The sequence below is a fragment of the Marmota flaviventris genome, chromosome 1 (assembly GCF_047511675.1).
Source record: "Marmota flaviventris isolate mMarFla1 chromosome 1, mMarFla1.hap1, whole genome shotgun sequence".
Lineage (NCBI taxonomy): Eukaryota > Metazoa > Chordata > Mammalia > Rodentia > Sciuridae > Marmota > Marmota flaviventris.
In genome coordinates this window covers 147,595,974-147,614,978 of record NC_092498.1, presented here as the reverse complement: position 1 = coordinate 147,614,978, position 19,005 = coordinate 147,595,974, and the positions used below count along the sequence as shown (strand labels likewise).

Sequence of the window (19,005 nt, the reverse complement as noted above, 5' to 3'; positions counted from 1 at the left end):
ATTGTGTATAAATGCCACATTTTTTTTATCCATTCATCCATTGAAGGGCATCTAGGTTGGTTCCACAGTCTAGCTATTGTGAATTGTGCTGCTATGAACATCGATGTCGCAGTGTCCCTGTAGCATGCTCTTGCTTGGCTTTCATCCCTTTTGATTCACTATAGTTTCACCGACTCCTCCTGCTTGTTGTCTGTCTCCACCACCAGAGCACAGGCGCCCTGCACACAGGGACTGTTTGTTCTGCATCCCCAGCACCTGCCTGGCACATAGTAGGTGTTCAGAAATTACTTGTTAAGTGAGCAGATGAGTGAGTGGCACTCCAGGACCGTTTCTGGCCTCCACCCTCAAGCCCCTCTCCCCACCTCAGCCCCACGTCAAGGCACATCCAGTGTCTAAGTCCCTGACACATCCGGGTTCTTCAGGCCGCTCCGCCTTTATCTCCGCTGTGTCCTTTGGACCTGATTCTTAGTCTTTATGAATCATGTCAAACCGGTGTCTGCCAACACCACCTGTGACCCCAAAGAAATTCTGCCTGGTTCCCTGCCAAGTTGTCATGTCCTTTTTGTGACTGAGTACACATGGCATTGGACCCCAGGAATCCACCCCACTGCTCTGGGAGCCAGCCCTGTGGGGCAGGAACTTCAGAGATTTCTTAGCACAATGCCTGGCATCCAGCAGTCACTCAATAAATGTTCAGTGAATGAACTAAAACTGCTGCATCCGTTGAGAGTTGAGTGTTGCCTCTGATCAGTATTCTCATGCTTCATTAGCACAACCTTATGAAGTAGGTATTATTGTTGTTGGTTTGGTTTGGTTTGGTTTTGGTATCAGGAATTGAAGCCAGGGGCCCTTCACCACTGAGCCACATCCCCAGCCCTTTTTATCTTTTATTTTGAACCAGGATTCATTTAGTTGTGCAGGGCCTCATTAAGTTGCTGAGGCTGGGCCTCCAACTTGCAATCCTCCTGCCTTAGCCTCCCAAATTACTGGGATTATAGGCACATGCCACCATGCCTGGCAAGGTAGGTATTATCATTAAACCTACCTTATGAATAAAGACAGTGAGGGTCAGTGAGGTTACGAATCTGGTGAAGGGCACACTGGAATTCAAAGTCATCCCCACTAATTCCTGAGGCCTCTTTCTTTACCCAACCACAAGCAAGGCTCTTCTCCTTCCATGTTTCTGTTTCCTTTTAACCAGTTGGGACAATTAAACCGATGATTCCATCCAACCCTAATCTATCAGGGAGGTGCTTCTATAAGGTCAAACTCAAGCCAATTTCAGTTTCTAAACGTCATAAAAAGGAAACTCTAGAAATTGAGAATCGAAACCAATAGCAAGAAGGTTGGCAGGATGCCAGCCCTCTTAAGGTGGCTCCAGACCTGAGGGCCCCAGCCCAGTGTCCCCTCAGCACACTGCACCTTCTGCCGCAAGGGGGTCTTCCAAGAAAAGCAGCACATTCACCCCTGGATTCCTCTCTGTCCCCGTCCTTTATCCTTCAGGGGTCTGAGGTCAGCAGGGGAGGAGCCCCCTTAAGAAGGGGGTGTGTGTTCGGGAGCTGGATGGGCTGGTGGCTATATATTTGCCCAGCAGTGTCACCCTGGCAGAGATGGCCCTGGCCCAGGAGCTGTACGGTGTCCCAGCCTCCAGGCTGGACTCCTTCGTGGCTCAGTGGCTGCAGCCCAGCCGGGGATGGAAAGAGGAGGTGCTGGAGGCCGTGCACACGGTGGAGCAGTTCCTGAGGCAGGAGGCCTTCCAGGGAGAGCGCGCCCTGGACCCGGAGGCGCGGGTGCTGAAGGTGGTCAAGGTGAGTCTGGGCCCCTCCATCCTCTGGCCAGCGCAGGGGACGCCCACATACCTGAGGATACCGGGGACCCCTGGCCTCAGTATTCCTGGCCCACACTGCTGACGTCTCAGGACACCCCAGCTAGCTGCCCATAGCCCCACTACACTGCTGCCTTAAGAATGAGCCAATACAGGAGGGTCGCGAGTTCAAAGCCAGCCTCAGCAAGTTAGCAAGACACTGTCTCTAAATTTAAAAAATATAAAAAAGGGCTGGGGATGTGACTCAGTGGTTAAGAGCCCCGGGGTTCAATCCCCAGTACTGAATAATAATAATAATAATGTTAGATTCAATAGTTGATATTTAGGGTTCTGAGGGCCTGATCCCTTAAGATCATGTCATCTCTGATTCTTGCATCCTATGAAGTAGAGATGGTTCTTTTCCCATTTTACAGATGAGCACAATGAAGACTCAGGGTCTTAAGATGCATAACAACCAGATGCGAGGTCTTTGGATCCTGGTGTGAATGATATGTAAAATATGGTTTGGGGACAACTGGGGAAATTTTCACATGGCCTGGAGATTAGATGACATGAGGGAATCAGTGTTGATTTTGTTAGGTGTGATAGTAGTTTTGGGTTATGGGGGACAATGTCCTCTCTCTCTCTCTCTCTCTCTCTTTTTGTGGACACAATGCTAAAATATTCAGGGACAAAGTTTCTTGCTGTAGCAGGGAGTTTGGGTGTGTGGAACTGACCAGGTTGGATATATCTTTTTGTTTTCTTTCTGTTTTTCTACAAGCTTTAGTTTTTGAGAATAAGAAGATTTTATAATGGAGATCCAGAGAAGTGAGGTGGCTTTCCCAAGGACACACAACTAGTATTGAAGCTGGGATTTGAATTTTGACTCCACAGCTAGGGATCGGGCCCCCTCACTAGGATTTTTCCCCAAGCACATTTTCTCGTGATTCATGTCACCTCCTATACCAGCTAGGATCAAAATTTAAAAGGGCCAGAGCTCTAAAGGCCCTGAAGAATCAGTCCCAGCCAAACCTTCATTAAACACTATGGACACACAGAGAGGGTAAAAGATATCCCAAGGTCACACAGCAAGTTGGTGGCAAAAGCAAGACTAGAATTTGGCTTACTGACTCCTAGTCTAGAACTCCAATTCTCCCTTTAGAGGCAGCCCAGGAGGCTGAGGACATGGATTTAGAAGTGCAAAACCACGAACTCTGACATCAGACAGTCTTGGGTTTGAGCTGTGGCTTTTTGTCCTGCCTGCTGCATGACCTTAGCTATCCCATCTCCTCTCATCTACGTCTGGAGCACATGATTCTCCTCACCTCTCTTTCACCAAGCAAATGGGACAAAAGCAGGCTAGATCAGTGCAGGGTAGTTGCTGAAAAACAGAAGGACATTTGTAACCCTGGCCCAGGCCTTTTTTGGGCCTGGGGAACTTGGGCAGTTCCCACCCCCTCCAGACAACTCTGAGAAAGAAGGGAGGGGATGAGGTGGGGGGGGGGCGGGAGGAGTGCTACAAGCAGGTTAAGTTCTGATGGCAGGAAATGGTATTTACACAAGCCTCAGTTTTTCTTATAGACCATCCGATTTTTCTTACAGACCACGATCCTACCCTAAAACCCCTAAAAGGTAGAGACTCCCAAAGAATAATGACCAGTGAGACGGAATGTATTTTATTTAGACTCTAGACTCTCCCTTCCTCCCACCTTCTGAAAACCTGGCAGTCTGAGCCCTCTGCATGAGCCAATGCTTTGCCTTTGAAAGAAGTGGGCTTAAATGGCTCCAATGGAAGCAAGTCACGAAGCCTGCTCTAGATTGTTCTTCCTTCTCGGCCTGGATCTTACCACTGGGAAAAGCAGAAAAGGCGGGGTAGACATGGTCTCCAGGGGTGTTGCCCTTCGCCCACACGCAGTATCCACTTCAACCTTCTCACATGGAGTGGAAATGCTGAGTCTGAAATCTAGTAAAGTGGGGGAAAGATGGCAGGTGTCTCCTCCTCCTCCTAGGAGTAGGTTGTGACTCACAGACTCAGGTTGCGGGGAGAAAGAGGAGGAAGAGCCACCAGCTTCTGGTGTTCTAACTCATCTGATTTCCTGGCTGACTGGGGGAGGCATGGCGAGTTGATCAACACCCCCAGCCTCAGTATTCTCATCTGTACATTGGGGAATTCTCTTAGTAATTCCCAGCTTCATCGGTGAGTGTGAGAATTTAAAGGGGTAATATACATAAAGTGCTTCCAGTGGTACCAGACACAAGGCCTGCTCAGCTTGTCACAGCTGAATTGTAATCCATGTGCAGTGACTCCATCTGCAAGGAAATGTAGCCCCCCTGGGGTCTGGCCTTCCCCACCCATTCTTCCTCCAGAGATGAGAAAGAGAGGAGCCAGAGAGGTGAGGGGGCTTTGTCTATCAGGCAGCAGGGCTCAGAGAGCAAGTTTAGAATTTCAGAATATCTAAAAGCTCCCCCTCAAAATCATCCAGGCAAAGGCCAGGTGCAGTGCTGCACACACCTGTGACCCCAGTAGATCGGGAGGCTGAGGCAGGAGGACTGCAGATTCAAAGCCAGCCTCAGCAACTTAGTGAGGCCCTAAATAACTCAGCGAGACCCTGTCTCTAAATAAAATGTAAAAAAATAAAAGAGGGGCAGGGGATGTGTCTCAGTGGTTAAGTGCTCCTGGGTTCAATCCCTGGTCAAAAAAATAAAAAAAAATCATCCAGTCTCCTTCCATTCCAGATGGGAAATGGATTCCCAGAGGGCAGAAGGATTAGCTAAGTCAAGTACACAAACAGGAAGAGAAATACATTGCTGACTTCCTGCACCACGCCATGCCCTTGGCATACAGTATTTTATCTAATCCTCCTAGTAATCCAATGGCTCAGATTCCCTCATTGCTCAGAGCAGCCCCGGATCACACAGCTGAGACAGGGCAAAAGAGTCGCAGTCAAAGTCAAACTGCCCCATTCCACAGCTCACGGCTCTACTTCAATAGTCAAACCTGCTCCCTGCTTTTTAATGCATTGAGTTTCTTCAGATATACACCCTCAAGTCCTCAAATGCTACAGAATAGACATTATTACAGGTTGAGAATCCCTTCCTGAAAATGCTTGGGACTAGAAATGTTCCAGGGTCCTGAATATTCTGATTCTGGAATATTTACGTGTACATCATGAGATTTCTTGGGAGTGGGACCGAAGCCTACACGTGAAATTCACTTCTGTTTTATAAATACCTTACTCACATAGCCTGAATATCATTTTTTGAGGGGAATTACCAGGGGTTGAACTCAGGGGCATTCAAGCACTGAGCCACCTTCCCAGCCCTGTTTTGTATTTTATTTAGAGACAGGGTCTCACTGAGCTGCTTAGGGCCTCACTTTTACTGAGGCTGGCTTTGAATTCGCGATCCTCCTGCCTCAGCTTCCTGAGCTGCTGTGATGACAGGCTTGTGCCACCACGCCCAACATAATTTTATACAATACTTTGAGTGCACAATTGTTTTGACTGTGACCTGTCACATGAAGTCAGGTGTGGAATGTCCGCTTGTGATGTCATGTCAGCTCTCAGAACAGCTCGGGTTTTGGAGCGTTTTGGATTTCTGATTTGGGGACTTGAGATGCTCACCCTGTGTTCCTTGGGAGTAGGCGTTCCTCCACAGGGGGACAAGACTGGGTCTCAGGAGCCATGCAGTGCAGAATAGATAAGCAGCCTAGGCTCTGAAGTCAGGCTGCAAACTGAGTGACTCTGGGTGAGTGACCCTTCCTCTGGACATCTCAGCTTGCCCACCCATCCCTCAGGGTGGTCATGCACAAACTGGGAAAATGCACCGCTTTTCCCAGAGGGCACAGGGCCTCCCGGTAACAGGCCTCTGTCTCCTGCAGGTGGGCTCCTTTGGGAATGGCACAGTGCTCAGGAGCGAGGCAGACGTGGAGCTGGTGGTGTTCCTGAGCTGTTTCCACAGCTTCCGGGAGGAGGCCAAGTACCACCAAACTGTCCTGAGACTGATCTGGGGAAAACTGTGGTGTTGCCAGGACCTGCTGGATCTTGGGCTCAGTGACCTGAGAATAACCCAAGGAGTCCCCAGTGCTCTCGACTTCACCATCCAGACCAGGGGGACCGCGGAACCCATCAATATCACCATCGTGCCTGCCTACAGAGCTCTGGGTAAGGGGAGCAGAAGCCCATGACTTCCACACTGGCTCTCTCCGGGAGACTCCCAACTTCTTCACCTGTCACTCCTGATCCCTTGGAGACCCTGCAGTCCTTCATTTATGCTCCCACGCCCTGTGCTGGGGCCTGAGCTTCTCCCTGAACCCAGCATAACACATTCTGTCTGTCAAGATGCCCAACTTGGGAAACAGAAGCTTAACAAAGAATCACACAGATAAACAGACGATAAATGGTGGTCAGTGCTCAGAGGAGAAGAGTGGGGTGCCCTGGGTAGCCACAGAAAGGGTGCTCAGGAAGGGTCTTCCTGTAGAAAGGATATTCTGGAAGATCAGAGACCTAACGAAGTAAAGGATCTAAAATAATAACCAAGAGTTTTAGTAAGTAGCACAGAGGTCTGTCATTTGTTAGGACTATCCTAGCAGCAGATCCTGCAGGAAGGGCCTGAGGAAGATGATCCAACCCTGGGAAGGAAGTAGGGCATGGAGACAGGGAAGGGAGCTGAGCGTGGTGGCACCCGCCTGTAATCCCAGTGGCTCCGGAGGCTGAGGCAGGAGGATCGCAAATTCAAACCAACCCCCGTCATTTAACAAGGCCCTAAGCAACTTAGTGAGACCCTGTCTCAAAATTTTAAAAAAGGGCTGGGGGTGTGGCTCAGTGGTTAAGCATCTCTGGGTTCAACACTGGTTTTAAAAAAAGACAGGGGAGGGGAGAAATCAACACAAGGTACATTACTGAGTAAGTCATCACTCCTAACAACTGGGCTTCATGCCTCTGTGGGACTCGAATTAATAATATAAAGCACATCTCAACATTATCCCAGAAGGGCTACTAGAGTGTTGATCTGCAAACTTCTTGGAAGGCATTTGCTAAGCGTTGCTTCTTGGAGCATTAGGTTGATGTCGTTTATGGTTAATCCTCAGGCAGAGAGTTCTAGATTCTTGGAATAAAATATACCAGCTGATGTAAATTCTGTGTCACTCAGTGACAAAATACTAGAGATAAGCCAACCAAAAGGAGGAAAGTTTTATTTTGGCTCATGGTTTCAGAGGTTCCAGTCTGTGGTCACCTGGCCCTGTTGCTTTGGACTTTGAGGCACAGTACATCAGGGCGGCAGCATGAGGTCAGGAGGCCTGTTGGCCCATGGTGGCAAGGAAACACAGAGTAGCATCCCTATAGCCCTTCACGGGCACGCCCCCAAAGACCTAACTTCCTCCCGGTAGGCCCCACCTCTTAAAGGTCTCACACCTCTCAATAGCACCACAGGCTGGCAACCAAACCTTTGAGCCCATGGGACTTTGGAAGACACTCAAGATCCAAACCGTAGCAGGTTCCATATCGTGCACCAGCTCCTATGAATTGTCCTATTAGCGTCTGCATGGAATCGTCCTTTGAAGAAGATGTCAGAGAGACAGATCTGATCTTATCAAGAAAGATGGTGCCAGGGAACTGGTTCTCCTCTCTGATATTGAGAGATTCCAATGGATCACTAGAAAGCGGTCTAAAACAGATGTTAAGGAAAACTGACAGTGTTGGGGACATCCAAGGAGGACAATAATAGTCCTGGAGTGGACTGAGGCATAGAAAGCCCGACATTGGCTCTCCAGAGGAGGAATCTCACAAGAAGAATAATCAAACCCTAAACTGTTCATATCCAGGGACATGAAGTCTCAAGTCTCCCTGAAAAGGTCACCCCAATGAATGAGTCGGCCCTCCTCCAGAGACTATTTATCCCTTGGGGGCTTCTTAAGTCAACCTCACTTTGCTTCCTCTCTCCTCAGGGCCTGCTGTCCCCAACTCTCAGCCACCCCCTGAGGTCTACGTGAATCTGATCAAGGCCTGTGGATACCCTGGAAATTTCTCCCCTTCCTTCAGTGAGCTGCAGAGATGCTTCGTGAAACATCGGCCAACGAAAGTGAAGAGTCTCCTGCGGCTGGTCAAACACTGGTACCAGCAGGTAAGGGGGCTGCCAGGATGCGTGGAGGAGGGAGAGGTGGAGGAGGAAGGGGAGGAAAAGAAAGAGAAGGAAAGAGAAAAGTAGGTGGCCTATAGTATTTCAGTAATGAAGGGCTGGACATGCTGTGGTTACTGTCTAATGTCAAGTTCATGTGCCCTTCACTCCCACATCCATCCCAGCAAACTAAGACTCCTAAGAGGAAAGAAAGACTCCTTGAATTCCACCCACATCCATCCCCCTCAACGATCCAGTTCCTCAGTGTCATGGTCATTACTGAGTTTAATCTAATGGTGCACAAGTAGAGCTGTGTAGAACACTAGCCTTGTAGTTCATTCTCGTTTTATTTGTCTTTCATTAAGCAGTCTGTTTCTATGAAGTCACCTGCTTTTGGAATAAGTCTGGTAAAATTCTGACTCAGTCCCTTTAGGTGTCAATATTCATCGAGGGGTGTGTGTGTGTGTGTGTGTGTGTGTGCGCGCGGGCGCGCTTGTATATGTATATTTATTTTTAAAATTTATATTACATTTATTTATTTATTTTTAAATCTGTTTATTTATTTTTACATGAGCTTTCTTATTATTTTTTGCCTTAAAATTCTTAATATACCTTTATACCACAATTTATCATATCTCTGTAGACAAGATATGTTGACACCAAATTCACATCTTCATTACATGTATTTTGTACATGATGAGGGTCTCCTTCCACCATCCATGCAATTCCCCTTCTCCCTGCCTTTCCCTCCCTTAAATATTCATCTTTGCCCATGAATTTATTTCCAATTATACTCCATAAGTTCGCTGGAGTGGAGTGGGGAGAAAGACATTGCCCAAAGATAAATTATACAGCAAATGAGACCACTCTAATTAAAAAAAAGTGATATAAATGTTTTTTCACTTATAAAAACAAAATGAACCAGCAGTTTTGGTTTTACAACTTTAATTATGAGACAAAAATAAACACGACAGAAAGTACACCAGTCAGCCAGCACATAGTCTCACAGGACTGTTTTTCCGGGAATTGTATTTAAACACACACACACACACACACACACACACTGATTGATTTAAATTCATAATAACATGTAAGACGATAGGTGTGAGGCTCCCAAGAGATATCAGAATTCTCAAGATAAAGAAAGAACAATCAAAACCCACTGACTACTGTCCCCTAGGGAATAAATGGGTGCCATCTACCTCCAAATAGACACCAGCAAGTGGTCAAAACCTAAAACCAGACTCACAGATTATATCATCAGGGGTGTAGTGGCCCCAACCAAATCAAAACAAGAATCAGAATTAGAGATAACAACATAGCCAGACGTGGTGGCGTACACCTGCAGTTCCAGCTGCTTGGGAGACGCAGGCAGGAGGATTGCTTAGCCCAGGAATTTGAGACCAGCCCGGGCAACATAGAAAGACCCTGTCCCAAAGAAATTTTCAAAAAACAAGAAAAAAAAGAAACTCATTTATTAAGTAAAAGCTTGCAGAGAATTTGCAAGGGAATCAGGTTGCAGAAGAAAAGGGTTAACCCAATAAAATATATAAGACACAGTACCAAGATGACAAGGTCTATAGCTAGGCTCTGTTGACAGTAGAAAATTGTTTTCTCAGATGTTTATCATTATCTAGAAAGGTTGTAAAAGTTAGAGATCCAAAATATGAGGAAGTCATAGCATCTGCTACAGTTGGACCTTACCTGTCCCCCAAAGGCTGGTGCATTACAGGCTTGGTCCCCAGCTTAGTGCTAATCGGAGGTGGACCGTTTAAGAGGCGGGGCCTGGTGGGAGGCACTCGGGTCATTGGGGGTGTGGCCTTGAAGGGGAGGACCCCACCCCTTTCCTCTTCCTCTCTGGAGGTGAGTGGATTTGCTCCCACCAAGATGTTCGGCCTTGCCACAGGCCCAAAGCTAATGGGGCCCATTAGTCAGGGACTGAAGCCTCCAATATTCTGAACCAAAATGAGCATTTTTAGACTGGGGTGGTGGCTCAGTGGTAGAGCACTTGCCTCCTGGCACTGGTGTGGTCCTCAGCATCATGTAAAGTAAATAAAGGTATCGCGTTTATCTATGACTGAAAAAAAAATGAACTTTTCTTTATAAGTTAATTATCTCAACTTTATTTCTTTTTGGAGAGGGGGCAGGTACAGGGGATTGAATTCAGGGGCACTCAACCACTGAGCCACATCCTCAGCCCTATTTGGTATTTTATTTAGAGACAGGGTCTCACTGAGTTGCTTAGGGCCTTGCTTTTGCTGAGGCTGGCTTTGAACTCGCCATCCCCCTGCCTCAGCCTCCCAAGCCGCTGGGATGCAACACCATGCCTCGCTCAACTTTATTTTTTCACAAGTTGATTATTAAGTTGTTATGAAGACAGAAGACTGATTAACCCACCCAGCATCCCTGAACATCAGCCCTAGAGGAGTACATAGGTCTTTTTTAAATAGTCTTCCAAAAATTCTTAAGGAATGAAATTTTTTGTGGGTTTTTGTTGTTGTTTTGGTTTGAGATAGGGTGTTCCATGTTGCCCAGTCTGGTCTTGAACTATGTGTTCAAGGGATCCTCCTGACTCAGCCTCCCCAGCAGCAGTAATTACAAGACATGCACACCCTATCTGATGTATAGGGTTCATTTTTCCTAAAGCTTACATCTGAACGACTACAGGCATTCTGTACTTTGGGAATATCTAAGTTTTAAGAATGTAAAATCTCACTGGTATTGGAGAAAACAACATTTTGGGGAGAAAATAAATTGTATTGACATGAGTTTAAATTCCAACAAAATTATAATTGATTAATGAGGATTTATAATATTGAGCATTAAGTGTGGATTCATGAAAAGCTATAACAAGTTATAAATAAATTTGAGTTCAATTAAAAACAATTTTAGGTCAGGGATAAAGTTGTTTTTTGTAAGGAGTCACTGACCTCTAGGAAGGCTCCAAGTTCCATTTATTTGGGAAACTAGAACAAGGCTTTCCTATGACCCTGTGGCTTTCCTGTGTTTGTTTGTTTTAAGGTCAAAGTCTTGTGTCTGTTTTTGTTGCTGTTTATGTTGTTGCTGCTACTGTTTAACTATGGGATGTGATACACTCTTCATTTATAATGGCCACAAGAAAGAGCAATTTTGCTTTCACAGATCAATAGCTGGATATTTGACAAAATTTTTCACTTTCTAACTGACTGTTTGAAAGGCTTTTTTTTTTTTTTTTTAAGATGGGGGTCTCACTACATTACCCAGGTTGACCTCAAATCCATGCTTCTCCCATTTCAGCCTTCCAAGGAACTGAGATTAGCACAAGGCTGAATATTAGAGAGGTTTTTCAGACAGGAAGTGATCAGTGTCAGTTAAAATGTTTTTGGAGTTTTTTTGTTTTGTTTTGTTTTGCAAGTTACAGGAAAAAAAATACAAAAAAAAAAAAAAGAATTCTAATTTCTGCCACCTACTGGTTGTGAGACTGTGATCAAGTCACCTTCCCTCCCTGGGCCTTGGTCTTCCTTGTAGTGGCAAAATGGCCACAGTTGTTCCTGCCCTCACATCCACACACAAGAAAGGACTTCTCTTCTTTCAATCACTTAATAAAAGAACTATGCTCTAATTGAATCATCCTCAAATTACACACTTTTCTCTTGAATCAGTCACTTGGCAAGAGGTAAAAGTTTATGTTGTTGGGTTTGTGCCAACTTTGGAGTTAAGAATAGAATCGGGCTGGGGTTGTGGCTCATGGTAGAGCACTCACCTAGCATGCATGAGGCATTGGGTTCTATCCTCAGCACCACATAAAAATAAAATAAAGATATTGTTTCCACCTAAAAAGAAAAGAATAGAATCAACCCCACCCAAACAGTATGGCTGCAATACAATGGTATAGGAAATAATGTCTCCTAAAGTCTATCCCAAGGTTCACTATAGAACATTACCTCCCTCAATCCCTCAATTGTTAGTGAAAAGCCCTTTATTTAAAGAAACCCTTCCCAAAAGCTCAGCACGTAGAAACAGATTAAAACAGTGCTTCTGAGGCTGAGATGCTGGTGGCAGGTCCCAGCCAGCTCACTCCTTAGGCCACCTCTTCACGACTCCATGCCAGGAGTTATGTTTGTTAAGAACAATTGAAACACTGCATTAACCCAAACTTCCAATTCTAATATGAGAAAACCAAGGCCCAGGGAGGGAAGGTGACTTGGCCACAGACACACAGCCAATAAGCAGCAGAATGAGGCCCAGAATTTGGATTTCCAGCTTCTAGTCCAATGCCATCATCACATATAAACTCGGGGTCTCTCTGTCTTCCCATCTCTTTAAACAGTACGTGAGAGCCAAGTGCCCCAGAGCCAACCTGCCCCCTGTCTATGCCCTTGAACTGTTGACCATCTATGCCTGGGAAACAGGGACTCAGGAGAATGAGAATTTCAAGCTGGACGAGGGTCTCAGCACAGTGATGGAGCTGCTCCAGGATTATGAATTCATCTGTATCTACTGGACCAAGTACTATACACTCCAGCACCCAACCATCCAGGACTTTGTCAGAGAACAGTTCAAAAAAGAGAGGTATGGGCCCAGCTTACCCACTAAGTCTCACATTAAAAAAAAAAAAAAAAAAGAGGAAGAAGAAGAAGAAAGAAAGAAGGAAGGGAGGGAGGGAAGAGACTCGAGGGAAATATGGTATGGAATTGTCTGCATTGACTTAAGTACACAGCGAGGCTGCCACAGTAGTTGACCCTGAGATTCTCAATGGCTCCAGTTAGTGTCTCACGTTTGCAGACTGTCGAGATCACCGTGAGGGGTTATGAACTTTTCCCTTGTCCCCAAAACAACCCCTCCACCCTCCCTTAGCCCTCTGGCCCTCAGGAGACCATTCCAGTGCTTTTTAGAGATGCATTAGAAAAGATTCTTGGAGCCTCCAGTTTGAGTCTCAGCTGTGTCATTTTCTCATTGCTATGCAATGGGAAGGTCCCATACAGGAGTTCCACAAGGGTCACCAAAAATCAGCTTGAAAGATCCGCCGTATCTAGTGTGGGGTAGATGCTGCAAAAAACGCTCACTGCTATAGACCTCGAATGCCCTTGGCTTTTATGGCTCCGGTGAGAGCTGGCTCAGCTTCCAAGTGCCAGCACCTGCACCCCTCTGCCTGGGGAGGGGGTGGGGGGTCCCTCCCTAGCAGGAGCCCCTCTGGAATAGCCCTCAACTAATAACTGGAGGGAGTTTGTGAGAGTGCCCCAGCTCCCGCTCACCTCAGATGAAGGAACTCTGGGTCTCCTCTTCCACACGGGTTCCCAGGGTTCCCTGGCAGGACAAACCTCTAGCTGCTACCGTGGTAATGACCTTGATATCACCGTCCCTCTTCTTAGGTTTCCTTCCTTTTCTTGTCTCACTCTCTCACTCCTTTCTTAATGTTTCCCGGGCTTTCCTTCCAAATAAGCCAAATCCTTATTTGGAGATCTGTTTCTGGGGGAAGCAGATCAATACTTTAGAGTAGAAGTTGTAATATTCCATTATGTGAGTATTGGGGGGTACATGCAAAGGAAAATAGGGGGTCTCCTTAGGGGGAGAGGATTATCTAGAAAGTTGCAGGTGGAAAATAACTTCAGGATCTTAGGTAGACTAGAGACTGATTCTCTTTCCTTGTTCCTCCCCCCTCCCCCCTCCCTCCCTCCTTCTCTCTCTCTCTCTCCGCCCTTCTCCCCTGCCTGTCTCTGCTCTTTTTTCCTGGCAGTGCTGAGATCCACCCCAGGGCCTCCTGCAAGCCAGGCAAGCGCTCAGTGCTCTACCACCGGGTTCCCCCTCCAGTCCCCTCCGCTCCTCCTCCTTATCCTGCCCTCTTCTTCAACCCAGTTAGTGGGGGCCCCCCTCTCATCCCTGGGCCAAACCCAAGAGGAAACCAGACCAATCCCTGGTCACAAGCCTTGTGTGGCAGATCACGGGCCCCACCACGGGATGAGCCACTCTGCCTCAGATGTCCCAAGTCCCATGGGGGGGCCTGCACTGCTCCCCTAGGCCTTCAGACAGGACCACCCCAGGGAGCAGGGCAGCAGAGGCCAGTGTTGGTTGTAGCCAGCAGGGAGCCCAGAGTGTACGTCCACCCAGCAGCCTGCTCTCAGGTTCTCTCACACCAGTTGGGCTCCCAGAACAAAAGATCCTGGAGTGAGAGGCCTGGCTTTACCCACCCTTGCTCCCCAGATGGCCCACTCAGGCTGTACACTGAGCTGACATTAGTTGAAATATTCATTCAACATTTATATAAAGGAGAGACCTGGCAGCAGCCCACCTCCTCTCAGTCAAGGCGGTAGGATTAGAATGAGGAAGAACCCTAGCTGCTAGTCGTGAGAACAGGGAAATTTGTGTGCCTCCGTTTTCTCACCTGTAGCCCTCGCATGCCCTTGGGCATAACAAGAGTAATACTGGTCCCTACTTTGTAGAATTGTTGTACGGAGTGAACTAGGTTCATGTACAGAGGGTTTGTCTCTAGAGCTTCAATGAAAGTCCACTGTTGGTGCTGGCACTGTTACTATTACCCAAAGCCACTCAGCTGTGCTAGCCTCAAACTGGCACCGTCTGCTCTGCCTCTGAATGGTACACCTGCCTGAGTGGGTCTCTGTTATTGCTCCAGTGTGACTTTTAAGGCCTCACTCGCTCCATCCTAAAATTTCTTGCAATGACCTAGAGAACTCTCCCCGAGATGAATTTTTGGAAATCTGATGGTCTCTGTCCTCTTGCTCTGATCTTTCTGGACCTCCTGTACTCGGAGCCGGAGGCCCTGGACCTACAGAGGCTTGGTGGTTTGAATAGATGGTGGCTGGGAGGCTACTCTGGCTCGCAGTCCCCAAGCCAGAAGGAGCCTGGGTATCCCGTCCCTGTGTTGCAGGCCCATCATCCTGGATCCGGTGGACCCCACCCACAATGTGGCAGAAGGGTACAGATGGGACTTAGTCGCTCAGAGGGCCAGACAGTGCCTGAAACAGGACTGTTGCTATGACAGCAGAGAAATCCCAGTCCCCACCTGGACTGTGAAGGTAATGGCTCCTCTTGAGTCCACCACAGGCCTGAAGCCCAGAAGGGGATGTTGATCTATCTGCTTTTGTGCCGATGAAGAATAGCACTTTACAGGGAGACAGAGGGAAGCCCGGTGCACCGCCCACTGGTTCCATAAACCTAGAAAAATTCTTTGACTAAGGTTCAGATTTCCCATCTTTAAATTCTCCTCCTTTTTTTTCTTTTCCCCCTATAACCTACTGAAAAAATCAGTTCCATGTCCCTGATCATTCTTTGCAGGAGTTGAGCTTGCCAAGTCAACTCAATCAGCTGTTAGGTTCCAGAACTGGAGCTGGGAGTGGGGGAGGGGCAGCACCAGGGATACAAAAATAAGACGTGGTCCCTAGCCTCAAAGAACTCACCCAATGCTGTTCGGAAGCAAGTCCACTAAACAAACTGCACAAAGCTGATTGAACAATTACCAGAGGAGACTGGATACTCAGAAAAAAAGAAATTACTAAGTTATTATGCAGTACCAAACCTACAGGCAAAGATCATCATAATCTATTTAATCCACATATTATATTTTACAATTTGCAGAGTGCTTATCCAGGGATTGTCTCAGTTGATCCTCGTGGGCAATTCTAAAAAAAAAAAAAAATGGAAATTCAAACATTATCATTATCTCCATTATAATATAATAATATCACTATTGTTGCCATTTAACACATGAGGAAACTGAGGCTCAGAGAGGTTAAGTCAATTAATCGAGGTCACACTGCTCAGAGTCAGCAAAGTCAGGATTCACAGCCAGGACTTTGTAGATCTTCAAAAAAAAAAAAAAAAAAAAGGAAATATAAGTGATTTTAAAGTTACCAGAGAAGATTCCTTGAAGGAACTAGGGCTTAAGGTGAACCCAAAAGACCTCACCTTGTGTGTTTGGATGCTCTGATATAGATATAGAGGCTCAGAACAAAGGACACTCTAGACTGAGGGCTGGAGTGAGACTAAAGGATAAAGGATGGGATGTGGGAATGAGCAAGGTTCTGTGCAGGAACGAGAGACTGACCCATCAGAGCAGAAGGCAGAAGCAAAAACAGAGACTCTATAATAAGGCACAGAGAGCAAATCAGGGGTTCACCAACCACATGAGGCCTACAGGTATGCTGAAAATGACATGCCTCTGGGTTTTTCCTAAATATTAAAAAAAAAAAAATTGTGCACACATTTTTATCTGGAAAAATGAGAAGACTTTGCAGCGCTCGACCTAGATTCCTGCCCAGAACTGCGGGGCCCTTACTCCCTCTGGAACTAATATCCAGTGACCACTTAGCCCTGCTTAGCCACAATGGTTTCATCCCTAAAACCTGGGAGATCCGTCCTCCTAGGGTTGCAGTAAGAAGAAAACCGCTTTCAGACTAGAGCAGGGGACGCGCAGCCCCGGGAAGGGGCCGGGACTCCCTAAAGGCTTGCTACTGCTGCTGGTTGGGTTGCTTTTGCAAAGAAAAAGGTGAAGGGAATTTTTGCACGTGGGGAAGCATGAAGGTAACCCCTCTCCCCCTCCCCCTCCGCCTCCCCTCCCCCTCCCCCTCCCCTCCCCCTCCCCTCCCTGCAGTCAGCGAGAGACATCCAGGTGACGGTGCAGCAGTGGGGTCGCTCCGATCTCGTCCTCTGGGTGAACCCTTACGCGCCCATAAAGAAGATGAAGGAGAAGATCCGACAGAGCCGGGGCTGCGCGGGCCTCCAGCGCCTGTCCTTCCAGGAGCCCGGCGGCGAGCGGCAGCTCCTGCGCAGTCACTGCTCCCTGGCCTATTACGGGATCTTCTCCCACACCAGCGTCTGCCTGCTGGACACCGTCTCCCCCGAGATCCAGGTCTTCGTGAAGAGCCCGGACGGTGGGAGCCACGCCTACGCCGCCCAGCCCGCCCACCTGGTCCGCAGCCTAAAGGAGCAGATCGAGGACCGGCAGGGCCTGCTCCGGGAGCTGCAGCGCCTGGAGTTCCGGGGCCACGTCCTGCAGGACTGGTTCAGTCTGGACTACTACGGCGTCGGAGACAGCGACACTCTCACTCTGTCCGAGAAGAAGGCAGGAGAAGCTCGGTTTCCCTCCAGCTAGTTTCCTCCGGGAAGCTTCTCTGTCTGCCTCTCTGTCTTCTAATCCAGGCCCCGGTGCCACATCTTCACCGACTTTGTCAACAGCTCTACTGGCCCTGCCAGTAGGGGAGGGGAAGAGGTGCGAGAGACTAAATATACAAATGGCCCATGGCCAGATCCTATGTGACAGTAAAACTCTGACCCACAGCCTCCACAGCAGCCAACCCAGAACCAAGTCCAGGACTAAGTCAATCACTGCCGTTTATCTAATTTCCCACACCACCTAGAACTCACTTTCCATTTAGGACCAACCAGAGAAAACCAAATGAGCTCCCCAAACCGATCACAGAGGTAGTCTGCTTGTAGTTGGCACCTACAACTTCCCAGCGATAACCAGCTTGATCATGCTATGCCTGAAGCCTTCATCATTTGTCAGGTTCACTGTAAAGCTTTCCCATTCTCCTGCCTGCCCTGAGTCTCTGTGGAAGGCAAAGGATAGTGCCTGAAAGTTGTGAATAAACAACCTCTGTTCTCATTTGGGTGGTCGTTCATTTCCACAGGTGCTGATGCTATCCTAATGGGTATTATTTAATCATTTGAACCTCTCAAATTTGAGCCCTCAGAATTGAAACTGTCTCTAAATAAAACATTTAAAAAGGGCTGAGGATGTGGCTCAGTGGTTAAGTACCCCGGGATTCAATTTCCAGTACCGAAAAGAAATAAATGAATGAATGAATTATTGAATAAATCAATCTTAGTCCATTTGCGTCGCTCTAACAAAATACCATGAACTCAATGGCTTATAAATAACAAACGCTTATTTCTCACAGTTCTGAAGGCTGGGAAATTCAAGATCAAGGTGCTAACAGATTTGCTATGTGGTAAAGACCTCTTCCTGGTTCTTAGATGGCAGCTTCTCACTGTGTCTTCACATGGTGGAAGAGATGTTAAAATAAACAACTAATTAATTTCAACAACATGGTGGATGAAGTGAGGAGGAGGTCTCTTTCATGAGGGCCACTAATCCCAGTCATGAGGGTTCTGCCCCTCATGACCTACTCACCTTCCAAAGGCCCCACCTCCTGAAATCCTTGGGGGGTCAGGATTTCAATACAGGAATTTGGGGGACACAAACATTCTGATCAGAGCAGTTACCTTTCTTTCTTTCTTTTTTTGATAGAAAATCCAAGGCCAGAGAATTTGTTTGAATGATGTTTTGACACACTCATCCTAAGAAATAAACAAAGCATTCCAAAAAGACAAAACTTATTTTGATTTATCTTTCACCCGTGGAATATCTTAGACACAGAGATTCTTATTTGTCTGTCTTGGGTCAGTGCTGGGAATCAGTATTTTTTTAAATACTGATTGAAAAGTCCTGGGCTGGAAAACTGCCGAGTTTCCCACCTGAATTAGCCAGGACAATACATCTCACATTTTACACACAAATCACAGGAAGAGCTTCTCAGAATGCAGATTCTGATCTGGAAGGTTCGTCGTGAAGCCTGACTTTTCTGCATTTCTAACAAGCTCCCAAGAATTCTGCTGCTACTGGGGCCATGAACTGAGCTCTCAGCAGCAAGGCCCCAAGGTATTAGAAGAAATAACAGACTTCTGGGCCCCAAATCTGATAAAAAGATTCTAATTCAGTTAGAATTAGAAATCCCCAGTTTAACAAGTTCCCTAAGATGATTCTGACCCACAGATGGACTTAAAATTACTGGAATAGGGCTGGGATGTGGCTCAAGCGGTAGCGCGCTTGCCTGGCATGCATGCGGCCTGGGTTCGATCCTCAGCACCACATACAAAGATGTTGTGTCTGCCGATAACTAAAAAATAAATATTAAAATTCTTTCTCTCTCCCTCTCTCACTCTCTCTTTAAAAAAATAAAATAAAATTACTGGAATAAATAAATAATGTCTAAACTACCTGGGATCAAAACCTGAACGTGGTTGGAATGTGGTGTGACCTCAGGCAATTCCCTTCAGCCTTGTGGGTCTCATTTTTCTCATCAAGA

At 47.0% G+C, this 19,005-nt stretch overlaps 1 protein-coding gene across 1 annotated transcript; it reads left to right on the top strand.

The window, feature by feature from the left end:
• Nucleotides 1-1,593: 1,593 nt before the first annotated feature.
• Nucleotides 1,594-17,522, top strand: Oasl (2'-5'-oligoadenylate synthetase like). The gene is made up of 6 exons (XM_027923253.2): nucleotides 1,594-1,808; nucleotides 5,685-5,967; nucleotides 7,752-7,927; nucleotides 12,231-12,472; nucleotides 14,787-14,934; nucleotides 16,509-17,522. Exons 1-6 carry the CDS (start codon nucleotides 1,611-1,613, stop codon nucleotides 17,007-17,009), a joined length of 1,548 nt encoding a protein of 515 aa, XP_027779054.1. The 5' UTR covers nucleotides 1,594-1,610; the 3' UTR covers nucleotides 17,010-17,522.
• The last annotated feature ends 1,483 nt before the right edge of the window (nucleotides 17,523-19,005 follow it).